Consider the following 16,436-nt stretch of genomic DNA (forward strand, 5'->3'; position numbering starts at 1 on the left):
AAACAATTTGTCAAATACATTTGCAAGGATCCTTACTTATTGTAGATTCAAGAATCTTCACACCAAGATGCTACATGCAGGGATCTAGAATTGTTAGCATAGATTGACTCCATATGAGTGTCGAGAACTCGAGATCCTTCTCATTAACGTACTAGAGTGGTAGGAATAGGAGAGACACTGGAATATCACGTAATTACTATTTAAGATTGTTTCTTTGTCAAATATCAGAATCAAAATAACCGTTTATGTGAATGCTAAGACAGATATATAACAGAATGATATTTGCTTTACTCCAAGGACGTGTTCACGGACTCACGTTTTAGTTCACTTGAGCTATAAGATTTAGGGAGCTTTTCTGATCGCATGTTGTTTGGCGTCAGTCTCTCCGTTCTTTTCTTCTGTAAACTTAACACATATTTTTACTTCTTCTCCAGAACCACTGGAGCAATTTCTTTGACAGAAAGCATTCTTGAGTAAAGATATTCAACATATTCAAATGAACGGTCGCACCCTTGTCAAAGGGGAAATAATTCAGAAGTATTGAAAATATGGTGGCATGTTCTAAAAATATTCTTCTCAAGAAACACTGGACCAGAAACGACAAATCTAATGTGAAAGCTTCCTTACTGGGTTTAGATTAAAATCGTTAACGCAACTAGGTTAAGGGTTTCCATAGTAAAATGTACCATAATTTAGTGGTGAAATTACACCTCAAATTTACAAGTATAATTATTTCTCCCTATTTTCAGGGGAGACATTGTTTTTGTACTTTCCGTCCATCTGTCTGTCACAAAGTATTGTGAACATTTCTCCTCCTATATGGCTTATCGGATAGACTTGAAACTTTGCACAATGATTTATTGTTATTTGTAGATGTGTATTTAGTCGGGGCAGGGGAACCATTCATTTTCCTAAAAGTTATAGTCGATTTAAGAAAGGTGGAGGAAGTAAAAATATGATAACTCCGTTTACCTGATCAAGATATAGGGCTCATAGTGGGTGTGAAAGGTCGACAGGGATGCTTACTCCTCCTAGACACCTGCTCCCACCTCTGGTATATCCAGAGGTCCGTGTTTGCCCAACTCTCTATTTTGTATTGCTTATGGGAGTTATGAGATCCATCACTGTTTTTATCTTCACCTTTCATTCATAGGTAGAGGAGATTAAAACTTGTTGAAATCATTTGCATTTGGGATAGGTTGGCTTGATAAAGAATGCTGACTCTGAACCCTCCAAATTGGAGCTGCAAAATGGAGAGGGTGGAGCCTCTCTTCATTAGACATTGTCATGGGTGGAGCTTCTGAAATGAATTTCAACATATTTTATTTTTATGTGATTTGTCTAATTTTGCGATAACAACACGGTACAGTTCAATAAATTAAACCACAAGGTGACTGAAAGATCAAAATTCAAAAACTGACATATACTCTACATCTCAGTTGTAATTAAAGGTAAAAAAAATAAGGGGTTTTGTGTTATACTGGAAAAGTGAAATGGCAACATAATTACCCATATGTCATCAGAGGGATATTATTCAAGAGAACAAAGCATTGGAGATAAAGTGAAACAACATCTGGCGTCAAATAAGTTGAGATAACATGCGACATGTGAGCAAATGGATTTGAAATCCTGACAAATTTATAATCATTTATAATCATACACAAAAAGGTTCTGGTTTGTGAAAGGGAATCTATTTCAAATATTTATAGTATTTTGTTTTTGTCCCATTATATAAAATGTTGCAAAGGAACCATTTTCTTAGTTTTTTAGAAACTTTTTATATCTCTCTTGAATATTCTGATGAAAATACTTTGTCTCTCTCTATCTCTCTCCCTTGAATATTCTATGAAAATACGTGGGATTAACCCTATGCAATCAATTTTAATTGAGTTTACCATTTCAGCAACAACGCTTGTCAGATTATGATAGGGAAATAGGTCAAAATATATTTAGTGTAGTTGCATTCAGTCTCTGTTATCTGAAGGAAACAATAGCATTATGTGAGCTCCAAAGGACTATCCTTTGATTGCAAAACTTTATATTTTAGTCACAAACATTTCTGTCTGAATTGAAACGACAGAATAAGCTATGTTTTGAGATTTACTCCAAAAGCTCTACCTCAGACAATCTCCTATGACAAGAGATTATACCCTCTCTCCATTTTATATATTTAAATTTGGAGTGTTCAGGGTCAGCATTTTACACTAAGCCGGATAGGTTGGGCCATTTATGTGGATATGTATTTTATATGGGAGTATATAAGAAAAACGGTGGTTTTTTGTCTCCTCAAAAGTAAAAACGCCATGAGAAGTCATCTTAATATGTAAACATTCTCCAATAATACAGATTCAACGTCGAATCATGCCCCCAGGGGCGGGGATGGGGTTAGGATAGGGTCTACATAAGAAATCAATTTCTTGCCTTCGAAAATGAACGAGAAATAGCTTTAAATCGTATTCTTATAAGCAGCAAGACCGACATTAGTCATTTCAATATACTGCCATGTATATGTCTTTGATATAGGGTTTATAAATGATAAATCATTGATTATGATTTTGTAATTGTAAAATTTTCTTTAATTTTCAGATTCAGTATTTACAAATCCATAATTGAAAATTATTTTTTTACTTCATCTTTGAGCTCGAGGGAGAGCATTTTCACACGTTTTCGCAATTCTTATCTTTGACACCTCTTTCCTGTTTCACCATAGGTTAGTGGTTATTAGTTTTTATTATCTATCAAATTTAAGGTCAGATCTTAGGATTGTGTTTTCGTTGATTAGGTCATATATCTCTCACTCATTTTACTGTTGGAAATTAATGTTACCAAACTTTCCCTTGAATTTGCCAACTTTCTGCTGTTTATTTCAATGGTCAATTTATACCCAAGTAGGCGGATCTGTCAAAGTTGAGACATGTGTGTGTTTGCATGAGAGTATTCTACCAAAATTCTTTGTGAAATTAAGTTTTACTTTTTCTTTGTTAACATTTCTATTTTGATCTTTGTTAAATTCAGATATATCAAAAACCTGATTTTGTGAAATACATGTTTGTAAACTTTGTTGATATTCGGACTTGAATAGAATTTGGAACTTTGAATAAAAAAAACTGTGTTTCTACATAGCGTTACACACGTGCATATCATTACGATATCCTCGGGTAGTTCATATTGAGGTTTCTTCAAGACAAAACGCAGATGGTAGGATTGGGTTACAAAACAAATTCAAAGTTTTATATAGTTTTACAGCTTCCCATATTAATGTATCAACATTCTATTATCACCTGCATATGGTGTTTATATCTCTCAACTGATTCGATACGTAAGAGCTTGTTTTGCTTACAGACAGTTTTTAAATCGAGGTAAGCTACTGACAAACACGTTGATGTTACAGGGGTTTCAACAGTCTCGACTAAAGTCAGCATTTTGCAAATCCTATGGTCTTTATAACAATCCAGTTTGCCAATACAAACTATGATTGGGTCAAATGCTGTCGAATGTGTTTCATACCGATTGGTAGGCCGTTCTTGGCACACTGATTTTGACTACCGATAACTCCGTTTACCTGATTAGGATATACGGCTCACGGCGGGTGTGACCAGTCAACAGGGGATGCATACTCCTCCTAGGCACCTGATCCCACCTCTGGTGTTTCCAGGGGTCCAGATTTGTCTTACTCTCTATTTTGTATTGCTTATGAGAGTTATGAGATTAATCACTGTTCGTTATATTCACCTTTCATGATATGGGGAGTGAAAATAAAAAGTAACAACAGGGCAATGTTTAGCGTACAACTGTTCTCAGTTAGTGCTGATTCAAGTTTGTTTGAATATGTAGGGTGGACAAACTAAGAAATGATCAAAATATTAAAAATGAATATCTAAAAATCCTCCAGTGAAGAGCCACTGGCCATGAATAGTCGTATCTAGTTTGTTTGAATAATAGTCCTTGGGGGTAGAGTTGGTCACCAATAAGGATTCAAACATTTATATGGGAACACACAAACACACATGTACACATCATACATACAGACAGACAGACACATCTTCCGAGGAATAATTGGTCGTATTATATATCTGCACTTTTTAGCTCACCGGAGATGAAATGTCAAGTGAGCTTTTCTGGTCATATGTTGTCCGTCGTCTGTCTGTCCGTCCGTTTTTCTATGTGAACTTTTCACATTTTCACCTTACTTTTCCAGAACCACTGGTCAAATTTAAATCAGACTTTGCAAAAAGGATCGTTGGATAAAGGGCTTTTAAGTATATTTAGATGAAGGGTCATGCTTTATCCAAAGGGGGATAATCACAAAAATGCAAAAATAGGGTGGGGTCATTTAAAAATCTTTTGAACAACCATTGGACCAGAAGAGCTGCAATTCTTATGAAAGCTTCCTGGCATAGTTCAGATTCAAGATTCAAGTTTGTTAAAACCATGACCCTTGGGGGTTGGGTGGGGCTATAATAGGAGTAAAAGATTTGCATGGGAATATATAGAGAAAATGTTTAAAGATCTTATTCTCAAGAACCACTGGACAAGAAAAGTTTATATTTACATGAAATCTTCCTGACGTAGTGCAGATTCAAGTAAGGAAAATCTTTATATATGGGCCAAGGTGACTCAGATGAGCGATGTGGCCCATGGGCCTCTTGTTTGAACATCTATAGAACACGGGACAAAGGTGATTCTGGTGAGCATTGTGACTTAGGGGCCTCTTGTTGAAATTTTCTTGTGTCCAACAAACAGATTTTAAGGCATGTTTCTTAAATAATGTAAAATTGCTTTATAGATCTGAGAGATGTTTGTCAAATTGGACTGGATGAAGAAAGAAGAGGAGGCGATTGGATGCATAATTCTTCCTAAATCCCTTGACCATCATTAAGGCCGGTATGCTGGACGTCAAACTCGTTCTTAACAATGCCCTTTCCATTCCAATTCACTGATAACCAGTGTTGGCCAAATAACTAACTGGTTATTTTCAATGCCCAACAAGTATTGCAATTTGTTTGACTTGAATTGTAGTACAGCTTTTGTATTCATTTACATCAGTCAACCATGCTGTTTGCTGAACTGTTAATTCTTGTATATTTGTCATCAGTCAGAAATGTAAAAGAAAGTCTTCTAATTCAAGCAATTTTAGTGCAGCATTCAGTACAAAATAAATTGTCATCATTTAGACTAAATTAAATCTGGAGAGTGGTAATTGTAGCTCAGTGGTTCCACTTCCGAACCGGGAGTTTGTTCGTTTGTGTCTTCCTCGTTTTATAATGACCAAAGACGTAAACATAAGTAGTAATTGCATATTCACCAAATGTTCAGGAGTGCGTGGGTCTCTAGGATATGTTAAAACATCCATCACTGTTACAGCCCTGAGCTCTAATCATAGGTCTAAATTTGTAGTATATCATCTACAACTGGTTTATCTATACATTTAAACGTAATACAGACAATAAAAGACATAATCAATGTAGAAAAAAATGTTTAGATATATACGGAGGCCATTAGGTGCCAGGGTATAGAATTAATATTTATTTAACTGTCGGCCGCCACTTAATTTATGTGGCGGCCGTCAGTTAATTTATCTGGCGGCACCAGTTAATTTATCTGGCGACCGCCACTTATTATCTGGCGGTGGCCGGTTAATTTATGTGGCGGACGCCACTTAATTTATGTGGCGGCCGCCACTTATTATCTGGCAGCCGCCTTATAAATTATCTGGCGGTCGCCACTTAATTTATCTGGCGACCGCCACTTATTATCTGGCGGCCGCCAGTTAATTTATGTGGCGGTCGCCACTTATTTTATTTGGCGACTGCCATATAAATTAACTGACTGTCGTCACTTAATTTATATGGCGGCAGCCACTCAACTTAAATCATGTGCACGAATTGTGCTCCTTTGTTAGCTGATCTGTTTTTATATTCATATGAAGCAGAATTTATTCAAAAACTTCTACGTGAGAAGAAAAAATCTCTCGCTGTGACCTTCAATTCGACTTTTAGATATATCGATGACGTTTTGTCTATTAACAATGATAGCTTTCATTCATATGTCGATTTGATATATCCATGTAAGCTCGAAATAAAGGACACTACAGAGTCGTCCACTTCTGCTTCATACTTATATATTTTATTGAAAGTAGACATTAACGGCAAACTAACAACTTAACTGTATGACAAACGGGATGATTTCAGCTTCTCCATCGTCAGCTTCCCACATTTATGTAGCAATATTCCATTATCACCTGCATATGGTGTTTATATATCTCATCTGATTCGATATGCAAGAGCTTGTTCTGGGTATAGTCAGTTTTTAAATCGAGGTAAGCTACTGACAAACAAGTTGATGGTACAGGGATTTCAACAGTCTCGATTGAAGTCAGCATTTCGCAAATTCTATGGTCGTTATAACGATCTAGTTCGTCAATACAACCTCGCATTGGGTCAAATGCTGTCTGACGTGTTTCATACCGATTGTTAAGCCGTTCTTGGCACACTGATTTTGACTGCGGATAACTCCGTTTACCTGATCAGGATATGGGACTCACGGCGAGTGTGACCGGTCAACACGGTGTGTCCAGGGGTCCGTGTTTGCCCAACTATCTATTTTGTATTGCTTGTAGGAGTTATGAGATTGATCACTGTTCGTTATCTTCACCTTATATGGCTGTCGGCGGTTATTCAACTCCTCTCTCTTTCTCTATCTCTCTCTCTCAAAATGAAAGGGGTGCAATTCCTCCCCAATGCTTAGTATTATGTATGTGATATATATATATACAATTAAGAGTATTAAGTTATTGTTTTTCGATTGTACTTTTCAATACGTAGAACCACAGGGCTGACCCTCCATTTTTTGACAACGTTCAATTTCGGTTATTTTCACATGCAACCTAAATTATTTTCACATGTGAAATAAGATTAATTGGCGGATTGGCTCCCATCCCACTCTTTTTGGTGTTATAGTAATGAATGGTAAAAATGTAATAATGAATGAAATGATCAATTGAAGAATGAACGGAGCCCCCTTCCTCCAATCTAGGAGTACGAAGTTTGGACAAAAGAGACATTTTAGGTTCCTTTTCTGTTTGTCAACGATTGTAAAAGGCAATTTCTCCTCCGACTGTCCCTATACACTTTGAAAATCGATGCTGCGTGTTTGCGTACTATTCTAAATCTTTCCAAAATAATCACTCAGCGATACGAATTACATTGTTTTTGCAATTGGCTGTCGTCATATATAAATTAAGTGGCGGCCGCCAGATAAAGTAACTGGCGGCAGTCAGTTAATTTATATGGCGGCCTCCAGATAATAAGTGGCGGTCGCCAGTTAAATTCAGTGGCGGCCGCCACATAAATTCAGTGGCGGCCGCTAATTAAATAAATATTAATTCTATACCCTGGCACCTATCGGCTTCCGTAGATATGATACATGTATATACATTGATAATGATATAGACAATAAAAGATATAATACACAATAAGTTTTATCTCTGTACAGTTGCGTATATACATTGAAACTAAAAGATAGAATTACAGTACTTGCAAACAGAATAATGTTCAATCAGACACAAATAATTCACTGTATCTATACACAAGTTAGTTACACTTCAGGAACACTGCTGTAATTAACACAGAGAACTGTAATTAACAGTGTGTAGAGATGTAATTGGCATTTTTTGTAGATGTAATTAACGCTGTGTTGATTGATGTAATTAACAGAGTGTTGAGATGTGTGATTAACAATGTGTTTTTAGATATTGGATTTTCTTCACTTTACCAGTGCCTAACTGAGTAACAAAGAGGTTGTCTCTGATGTCGACACATAAACCGTATGGATAGAAACACTGGACGTAACGGAGGAACTGTCCGTCCTGATCTAAGATGTGGATACGGTGATTGTAATGGTCTGCAGTCAGGATGTGACTCTGGCTATCTGTAGTGATGCCGTATGGAGTAAATGATTCTTTGGTATTATAGGGATGACCAGTGTATCTAAATCGAAATTTGCCTGACTGATTGACTACCACTACTGCTTCAGCTGTCCGGTCAGCCACGCAGATATCCAGGTTCCTGTTCTCACTGATGTATTTATCTTTATGATTAGATGAATAGAGAGGACGACCCTGGTCATCAAACTGAATGGTTTGTGTCTCTCTGGAACCAGAGTAACGCACAACTTTGGATTGTCTTCCATCATCACTGTCCATGGTAACCAGGAGATCATCAGAATAGGCACTGCAGACATAGCGAGGTATCCACCCCTGTAATGTGACCACGGTCTGTATCTGTTTATTCTTCACTAGGTTTACAGTTCCATTATACCAGTCAGTATAAACAAGATCACCGTCCCGTGTCACTGTTATGCCCCATGGCATGTACCCTGACTGGGTTTGTATTGATGATAGGACTTTACCCTGGAAGTTGAGGAGATTCATTATTTCGTTATCCCCACGTGTCCAGACTTGTTCATCACTGAGACAGCTAACACTGCATAGATATTTATACCCAGTGTCTATGTTGGCGATGGATTGTGGTTCATCAAGCAGTGGTTTGACTGGAGGAGATGATACAGCTTCTGATGACTTCATTGGTTTGACTGGGGGAGACGATACAGCTTCTGGTGACTTCATTTGTTTGACTGAAGGAGACGATACAGCTTCTGGTGACTTCATTGGTTTGACTGGGGGAGACGATACAGCTTCTGGTGACTTCATTTGTTTGACTGAAGGAGACGATACAGCTTCAGGTGACTTCATTGTGTAGTCATATTCTTCTGTGTTAATGGATAATGGTGACAGAGAACCAAACATTTCACGGAGCTGGTCTGTGTTTATTTTCTGAGGAGAGAAAGTCGGTAATGTAACTCGGACTTTAGGGGGCAATCTTTTGAACTCGGTATTCCTAGATTTGTAGGTAGAGATTAGAGAGATATCATTGGATTCTAATATTGCCTTCAGGTTTAGAATGATCTCTTTGAGTTCGGTAATACTGTGCGTGATTTCATCTGTGGTTTTATCTAAGACAGCCATATGTTTAGTTTCCATCTCCACAATGTCGGATTTCTGTTGGTTGACAATGGCGGTGATTTTTCTGTGCCAGATTTCCCCGTGTTGGTCGGCAGCTCTAGTTAGTTTTCCGTAATTCGTTTTGAACTCAGATTTCTCAGTTTGAACAATGGACGCAATTTCTTCATATCGGGGATAGATTATGCTCTCCAGTTCTTCCAAATCTCTTTGCAAACTTTGCGTTTTAGAGCCGAGTTTTTTCAGAACATCGCATAAAATGTGCCCTCTATGTTTATCCGAGACGCAAGTAGAACAGACAGGAATTTCGCATTTCTCGCAGTAAAGTTCACAGTGTTTATCGGTATGTTTCGGACATTTTGGGAGGTCAGGAGTAGAACTTCTCTCTTTGAACGGTACGACACGGTGTTTTCTTGACGAATCCAAGAGATGTTTACCTACACAGTTAGTACAGAGATTGATTTGACAAATTTCACAGTGGCTCTGAAGGGGTACAGTTTCACAGGAGTCACACAGTAGAACATCCTGGGCACTGCGCCGGGGATGTAGCATTTCTAGTGTCGGGGTCACAGTAGTTCACTGTCAATAAAAAAATGAACATTTAATTTTCAGTGTTAGTTTACAATTGTAGAATATAAATGTGAATTTCAATAAACATGTTATATGCAATCGGTTAAAACAAACAATTTACATATTAGAATTGCATCTTCTTTATAATAAATAAGCATAACTATGTATGTATATTAGAAAGCCATAATCCATTACATTACGGCAAACACCCCACCCTACCCCAATTTATGAAATTCCAGAAACTATGAAGATCAGTGTTAGCCAACCTATCTTGTTAATGTCCTTGATAATTCAACCACATAGTTTATACATTTATAGCAATTTGATGATATTGTAATTTGTATATAGTTTTCTTTCACATCTCCATAAGAGGATAGCAAACCATACATTCCCAGTTTGCATATTCATTGTTCTTAATTTTGTTCACTTATTATTCTTGTTTTATTTCGATCTTTCAATCTGTATTTATAACGTTTACACTTATGTTTCTATGTTAGATACTTACATGTACATAAACAGATTAGAAGTACCTCTATTTTGCATTCATTTTGTTGTTCATTTAACATATCGTGATTGTCATACAAATAATCCACTCTTAGATTATTTACACATGTTACTTGTCAGACACGTCGGTCTTCCTGTATGCATCCAAACTTATTATTTGTCCAAAATCAATAGCATGACCATAGATAATGGGTAATACGGTCACACAACACCGAGCCGCAATAGAAATTTTTAAAGGTCTTGAAGATGTGCAATAAGAACAGTTAAGTACACAATTCTTGATATTAGAACATGTATCTTGCTAGAATATTTTAATAAGGGTTTCAAGCTTCTTAAAGGTGGTCTCCAATGTACTGCCACCTTATCTGTATATATGATTTTTTTCCATACAAATTGTATTTTAACTTTATTGTTGTCTAGTCTTTAGATAGAGTTAGCGAAATCTGAGATAATATCATAATTGTTGGAGACCTAAATGCCGATTTGTAGACACTCCTCACTCTCATGCAATACATGATATTATTCATAACATAAATATTGTCATTAGGATACATGTGCATGCACCAACAAGAATTACACAGCTTACTCAGACACTAATCGAACCAATTCTCACAACGAGTAACTTAATTGTAACCGAGTCAGGTACTTTGAATATAAATTCTCGTCTTAGTGATTATAGAACCTCGTATATATCGCTTCCGTTAAATTATAGAGAAAAGAGTACCAATTCATTCCCCATAGACCTCAATACTAACCTTTGGCCCTCTCACTAATTAATTATATTAATTTTAAACAAATGACCGCAAACATTTCAAAGTTCATTCCAAGTGTTGATAAAAAAAGACAAAAATTATATAGGGTCCCGTGCATTTTATAGGTCATATTTGTACTTTTTTACAACACATAGCAATCTGCAGTAAATTACACCCTTCATTTTAAGCACACCCCTACCATTGTAAATTTCTCAGTCATTCTAAATTTTATGCGATACTTTTTCATCCTGACAATGAATTTGAACCTCTATAATATTTCTTTCAATTCCAAACAATTTCACTCTTGATATTAGCCAATCACGCAACACCTAGACATTTATACCTCCGCTCAATCTTGGGTAAACTGCGTCCGGATTACGCATACGGGGTTTGGTACTCTCATTACTATAGCGCCAATCATGCGTATGCACGCAAAGTATGGCAATACGTAGATGCCGATTTTGAAAAGCTTAATCCACTGATTACCTCGTACAACTGGGAAAAAACTTTTTAACAATGTAGAATCGGTTCATACAGCTACTCAATTCTTTTTTACAACTCAATATCGTAGTTTAATTAGGGAGTGCATACCTGGGAAGACAATCACTATTCGTCCTAAAGACAAACCATGATATCATTCGGCATTAAGAAAACACATTAGAATTAGAAACATATTACGTAATAAAGCATTACGTTCTAGTAGTAATTCAGACTGGGCTAGATATCGTAAAACAAGAAACAAAGTTAACAACATGAACAAAAACATGCATTATCAAATTAGTACGTTAGTATAGATACCCGAATTAATGAGGCAAATAAAAATAATAATAAACTATACTGGAAACTTTTGACAGAGGCATTTCATATAAAAACGTCAACTAAAATTCCACCTATTCAATGTAAATTCGATGACAATGACAACAAGTTTATTTTTCCGCGATTTAGAAAAAAATCAATGTACATAACGAGTATTTTATTTCTATTTCAGTTACCAATGATACAGGTGTAAAATTACCTGAGAAATACTAATAATGTAGTAATGTTGTTCCTGGAAAAACATGAATATCATTCCCCAATATATATCTCTCTTTCTCTCACACTCTCTTTTGAAAACCAAAATCAGGTTGGGGTTGCAACCTCCATAACCCTTCCCCCTCTAGATTCGCTAATGCAATGTACATGCGCTGGTTACACATGTAGTTCTTGCATATAAAATTGTGTTTTGGTCATCCAAAATATCAAAAAATTAATAATGAAGAATTGACGTTATGTTTAAGATATCCTGATCCTGGTCTAGATGAGTAGATGCATGATATTTACAGAATTTGTTACGTTATGACCCAACATTGCCTTCGAAAACACATCACACAATGAACACATAAATAAATTAGTGAATAACATTATTTTACAGTCATTAGTTTTCATTGATAACTGACACTTAAGGAAGTGAGCTCCTGAGCTTTTGAGCACAACTGCGCAAGATGTTACAACTAAGTATTTAGTGGTTCAATATTGATCCCATTTGTGCAAACATATTACACATCTGTTACTTAACTCTATTCAGTTGAAAAAAAAATCTGTCAATTAATCCCATTTAGATGTTTTTTTATTCACCGATAAGAATTTTTACCACGTAATATCAAGGAAACTGTCAAGATTAGAAATTTTCATGTTAAACGTCAAGGAAAAGAAATCATGCCTATTTAGTCGAGGCGAAGTATATTGATTGCTTGGAGAAACATATTTTTGTATCGATCAATCGGACAAGCATAAACTGTGTATAGTCTACTGTTAACTTTGGTATTGCGAATGTAGTTCAAATCTTATATAAGACTAGGTGCATTATTGAGCTACCAATAAATTGTTACTTCATACAATTAACAATTATTTTCACTTAGTTCGTTCATTTCCGGATTTCATCAAAATTTCTCTAAATTTTACCAGCCTTTGCGTTGTAATTTTATCGCGTTTTTAAATAAAGGGATTGTTTGGAACACCGTTTCTGAAAATATTCAGTTCTTGCACTTGCCAAATTTTTTCCGGCCCATAAATGTGGTGCTAGTACCAATGTTTCTTGTAATTCTCCTTTTATATGAACGATGTCCATAACTGCATTTCTGTCTTTTAGCATTGGGAAAGAGTGACATCATATTCACGTTATTTCCTTGTGGACTTTGCATCCATAAGACAATGTAGTACATAGGGTCCTGATCAGTGATCTTGTTGTATACAAATAGGGGTACTTAATGTTAGATTGTTTGTGTGATGGTATTTTTTCCCCAAAACCCTGACCATAGACGAGATGGAGTGGTCCGGTGATTTGAAATGTTTGTAAAGTTGGTTACAACCATCATTTATTTGAAATATGCGCCCTGGTATTATTTTATTAAGTGAACCCTTAGTTTCTCCCACATAAAGTAAGCTACACGGGTTACACTCAATAGTGTAGACGACGTTGGAAGATTTACAAGTCAGATTATCAAACGTTTTGGTACAGAAACTACGTCCAGTGAGATTACTACTAAATGAATTTCTAGTGATCAGTATATCACACGTTTAACAACTGTTTACAGAACATTTTGAGATCGAGCAAGTGGGATCTGAAAAGGAATCATCAAAAATGTATCTCTTAGAGGAACATAACAGTCTTTGATTTGGGTATAAGAATTTACGTTTCTGTACCAAAGCTGACAATTTGGCGACTGTACATTAGACAAATCTGATATCTCGAAGGATAATCCGAGGGACACCAATCGATCTGTTGGAGCCTGTGCCCTTAATAGGAAGAAATACCTTATCAAAACTGTATACAACTTTTATTAAATCTGTATTAGAATATGCCTCTGTAGTCTGGGATGAATGTGCGGGTTTTCATTCACACCAATTAGAAAAAGTTCAATTATTGGCTGCAAGGAGAGTAACTGGTCTTCCAATTTCCGCTTCACTAGATTCACTTTATTTTAACACTAGGTGGAAACCCCTTTCTGATAGAAGACAAACAGCTAAATTAACAAATATGTTTAAAATCCATAAGAATTTAGTTCCCCAATTAGAAATCTGCCCAAATATTCGCAGAAATTCAGCATCATATAATACCCGTAATTCTAGCGATCACACACTTCCTAGATGCAGACTTTAAGTATAAAAATGTAATTTATTCCCGACAGCTAGAAAATGCAATTTGCTGAGCTCAGAAATAAGGGATATAACTTCAATTGACCAATTAAAAAAACACATTAAGATAACACCCTCGAAACCACCTTTATATCATTCATATGATCAGCGATACCTTAATATAATTCATACCAAAATGAGACATTCCTGCATTTTAAATAATGATATTTATCGTAAAAACAGTTGCCTCTCCAAATTGTATATTGTCATAGTGAAGATGCCCACCATTTCTTCTTTGCATGCAACAGGTACAATCATGCAAAAAAATATTCTTTTTTCAATGAACTGCTTCAGCTAAATGAAATTGCTGTTGTCGATACCCACCTTTTTATTATGGGGAAATGAATATTTTTCAAATGTTGCAAATTTGCATATTTTCAAAGCAATTCAGAAATTTATTATGAACTGTAACATATTTTAATCAGACCTATATATCATATTTAGATATGTTTTGCATTTTATGCCGTAGTATGTACTTACGTGAACCTATACATATATTGTATATTATCATAATTGTACATTATAGTTTTACATTATGACCTCTGCTGGTGGACTGCTAGTCCCCGAGGGTATCTACAGCCCAGCAGCTAAGTACGTCGTTACTAGCTTGAAAATACGGATGTATATTTAATTGCTGTTATAAAATTTAGAAATTCATTTCAATATTAAGGATTATCTCCCTCATGCATAGGTCTTATCCTTAGACGAATTTGGCTCCACTTTTTTGGCACGCTGTTTTTTGGCTATATTTAGCTCTAAAACTTCATTGTTATTTCGGATTTCAAACATTTCGGTTGAGCATCACTGAAGAGACATTATTTGTCGAAATGCGCATCTGGTGCATCAAAATTGGTACCGTATAAGTTTTACATATATTATCAATTTTCTATGGTACGACAATCTTTATTTGTACATGTATAGCATAATATATTTTGTATACAGGAAAGTATGTAAGTTGCTAGAACTTGTAACCGAACTCTTTGTATATTTATATAATAAAATATGTTCAAATAAAATCTCACCTCTAGATCCAACATGGCGTCCGTGATTTATCGACCTTCAATGTTGTTCCGTGCTTTAAATACCTCTACGTGGTGCGATCGATCCCATGTACACTATCTAGATATGTTATCTTCTTTAAAGTTCACTATGATCCTATTCGTGATACAGGATTGGTGCAGGAAATTGTTGTCATTGTCATTCATGTATTAAATTGTTAAAAAAATCTTACATGCATTAAGCAAGGGCAGCATTATATACTAGTGGAAAAAAGAAACTGTGCATTATAAAATTCAGTATAATTTTTCTATATTTATTGTTTATATTTATACAATCTAAACAATCGATAAAGGTGATGTTTTTTAACAATATAGGATAGTACCCGACTCAGATGCACGGACTTTTTCATGGTTAGTGAACACGTGCTGTTTATTGAAGTGTTCGTACCCACGAGTTTTACTGGCCAATATTGTTTGGAGTGTAAAAGGTTTGTTTGGACTATTCGTTAAGGAAAGCATTTTAGTTTTAACAAAATTTACACTTCTGTCATGTCACGACTCAGCGAAAACCAACGCAATCGTGTTGTTGGGATGCTTCAATCTGGAATGGCACAAAATATCGTAGCAAGACACTTTGGAGTTCATTGGAACACTATCCAGTCATTATGGAGACGACGTTTCCAACAATCTGGTAACCCTCGGGATCGACCACGTTCTGGGCGTCCTCATGTGACGTCGCTTCGACAGGACAACCACATTAGACTTGTGTACCTGAGAAATCGTTTCCAGACAGCAAGTTTGACTGCTTGTAGCATTCCTGGACTTCGACCAATTAGTCTAAGTACTGTGCGTAATCGTCTTCGCGAGCACAACATCAGACCAAGACGTCCAGCGGTGCGACCAATACTGCTTCAACGTCATGGTATCGCTAACTAGCGTGGTACAGACGACATTTCCGATTCAGAATACAGGACTGGGCCAATATTCTGTTCATTGATGAATCCAGATTTCATTTGGAGAGTGTATCGTTGCGTTTGGGAGCGATACCAGGACGTTTGTGTTGTGCAACATCGACAATTCGGTGGAGTAAGCGTTATGGTGTGGAGTGGAATAACAGTACGTGGAAGGATTGCTCTACAAATTGTCAATGGAAATCTCACCGGCGTGCGCTATCTACACACAGTTATTCAGTGCCATGTGATACCCTTCATACAGAGACAGCAAAATCGCATCACTCTGCAGCAATACAACGCAAGGCCACATGTTGCACGTGTAGTCAGGGATTTTTTTTGTTCAACAGAATGTCGATGTCTATCCTTGACCAGCTATTTCCCCGATTTATCGCCGATCGAGCACGTCTGAGATGAAATGGAACGACGTCTACGCCGTTTGCCAAATCAGCCAGTGACATTGACTGAT

General features: G+C 36.3%; 1 protein-coding gene across 1 annotated transcript; it reads right to left on the bottom strand.

The window, feature by feature from the left end:
- Nucleotides 1-7,462: 7,462 nt before the first annotated feature.
- Nucleotides 7,463-15,102, bottom strand: LOC125655224 (E3 ubiquitin-protein ligase TRIM71-like). The gene is made up of 2 exons (XM_048885431.2): nucleotides 15,042-15,102; nucleotides 7,463-9,598 (listed from the first exon to the last, which is right to left on the bottom strand). Exon 2 carries the CDS (start codon nucleotides 9,569-9,571, stop codon nucleotides 7,733-7,735), a length of 1,839 nt encoding a protein of 612 aa, XP_048741388.2. The 5' UTR covers nucleotides 9,572-9,598; nucleotides 15,042-15,102; the 3' UTR covers nucleotides 7,463-7,732.
- Between the last annotated feature and the right edge of the window lie 1,334 nt (nucleotides 15,103-16,436).

This window comes from Ostrea edulis, chromosome 7 (assembly GCF_947568905.1).
Source record: "Ostrea edulis chromosome 7, xbOstEdul1.1, whole genome shotgun sequence".
Taxonomy (NCBI): Eukaryota; Metazoa; Mollusca; class Bivalvia; order Ostreida; family Ostreidae; genus Ostrea; species Ostrea edulis.

Excerpts from the sequence above, each read along its gene's own strand:
- LOC125655224 (XM_048885431.2), bottom strand. The coding sequence starts at position 9,571 with ATGCTACATCCCCGGCGCAGTGCCCAGGATGTTCTACTGTGTGACTCC.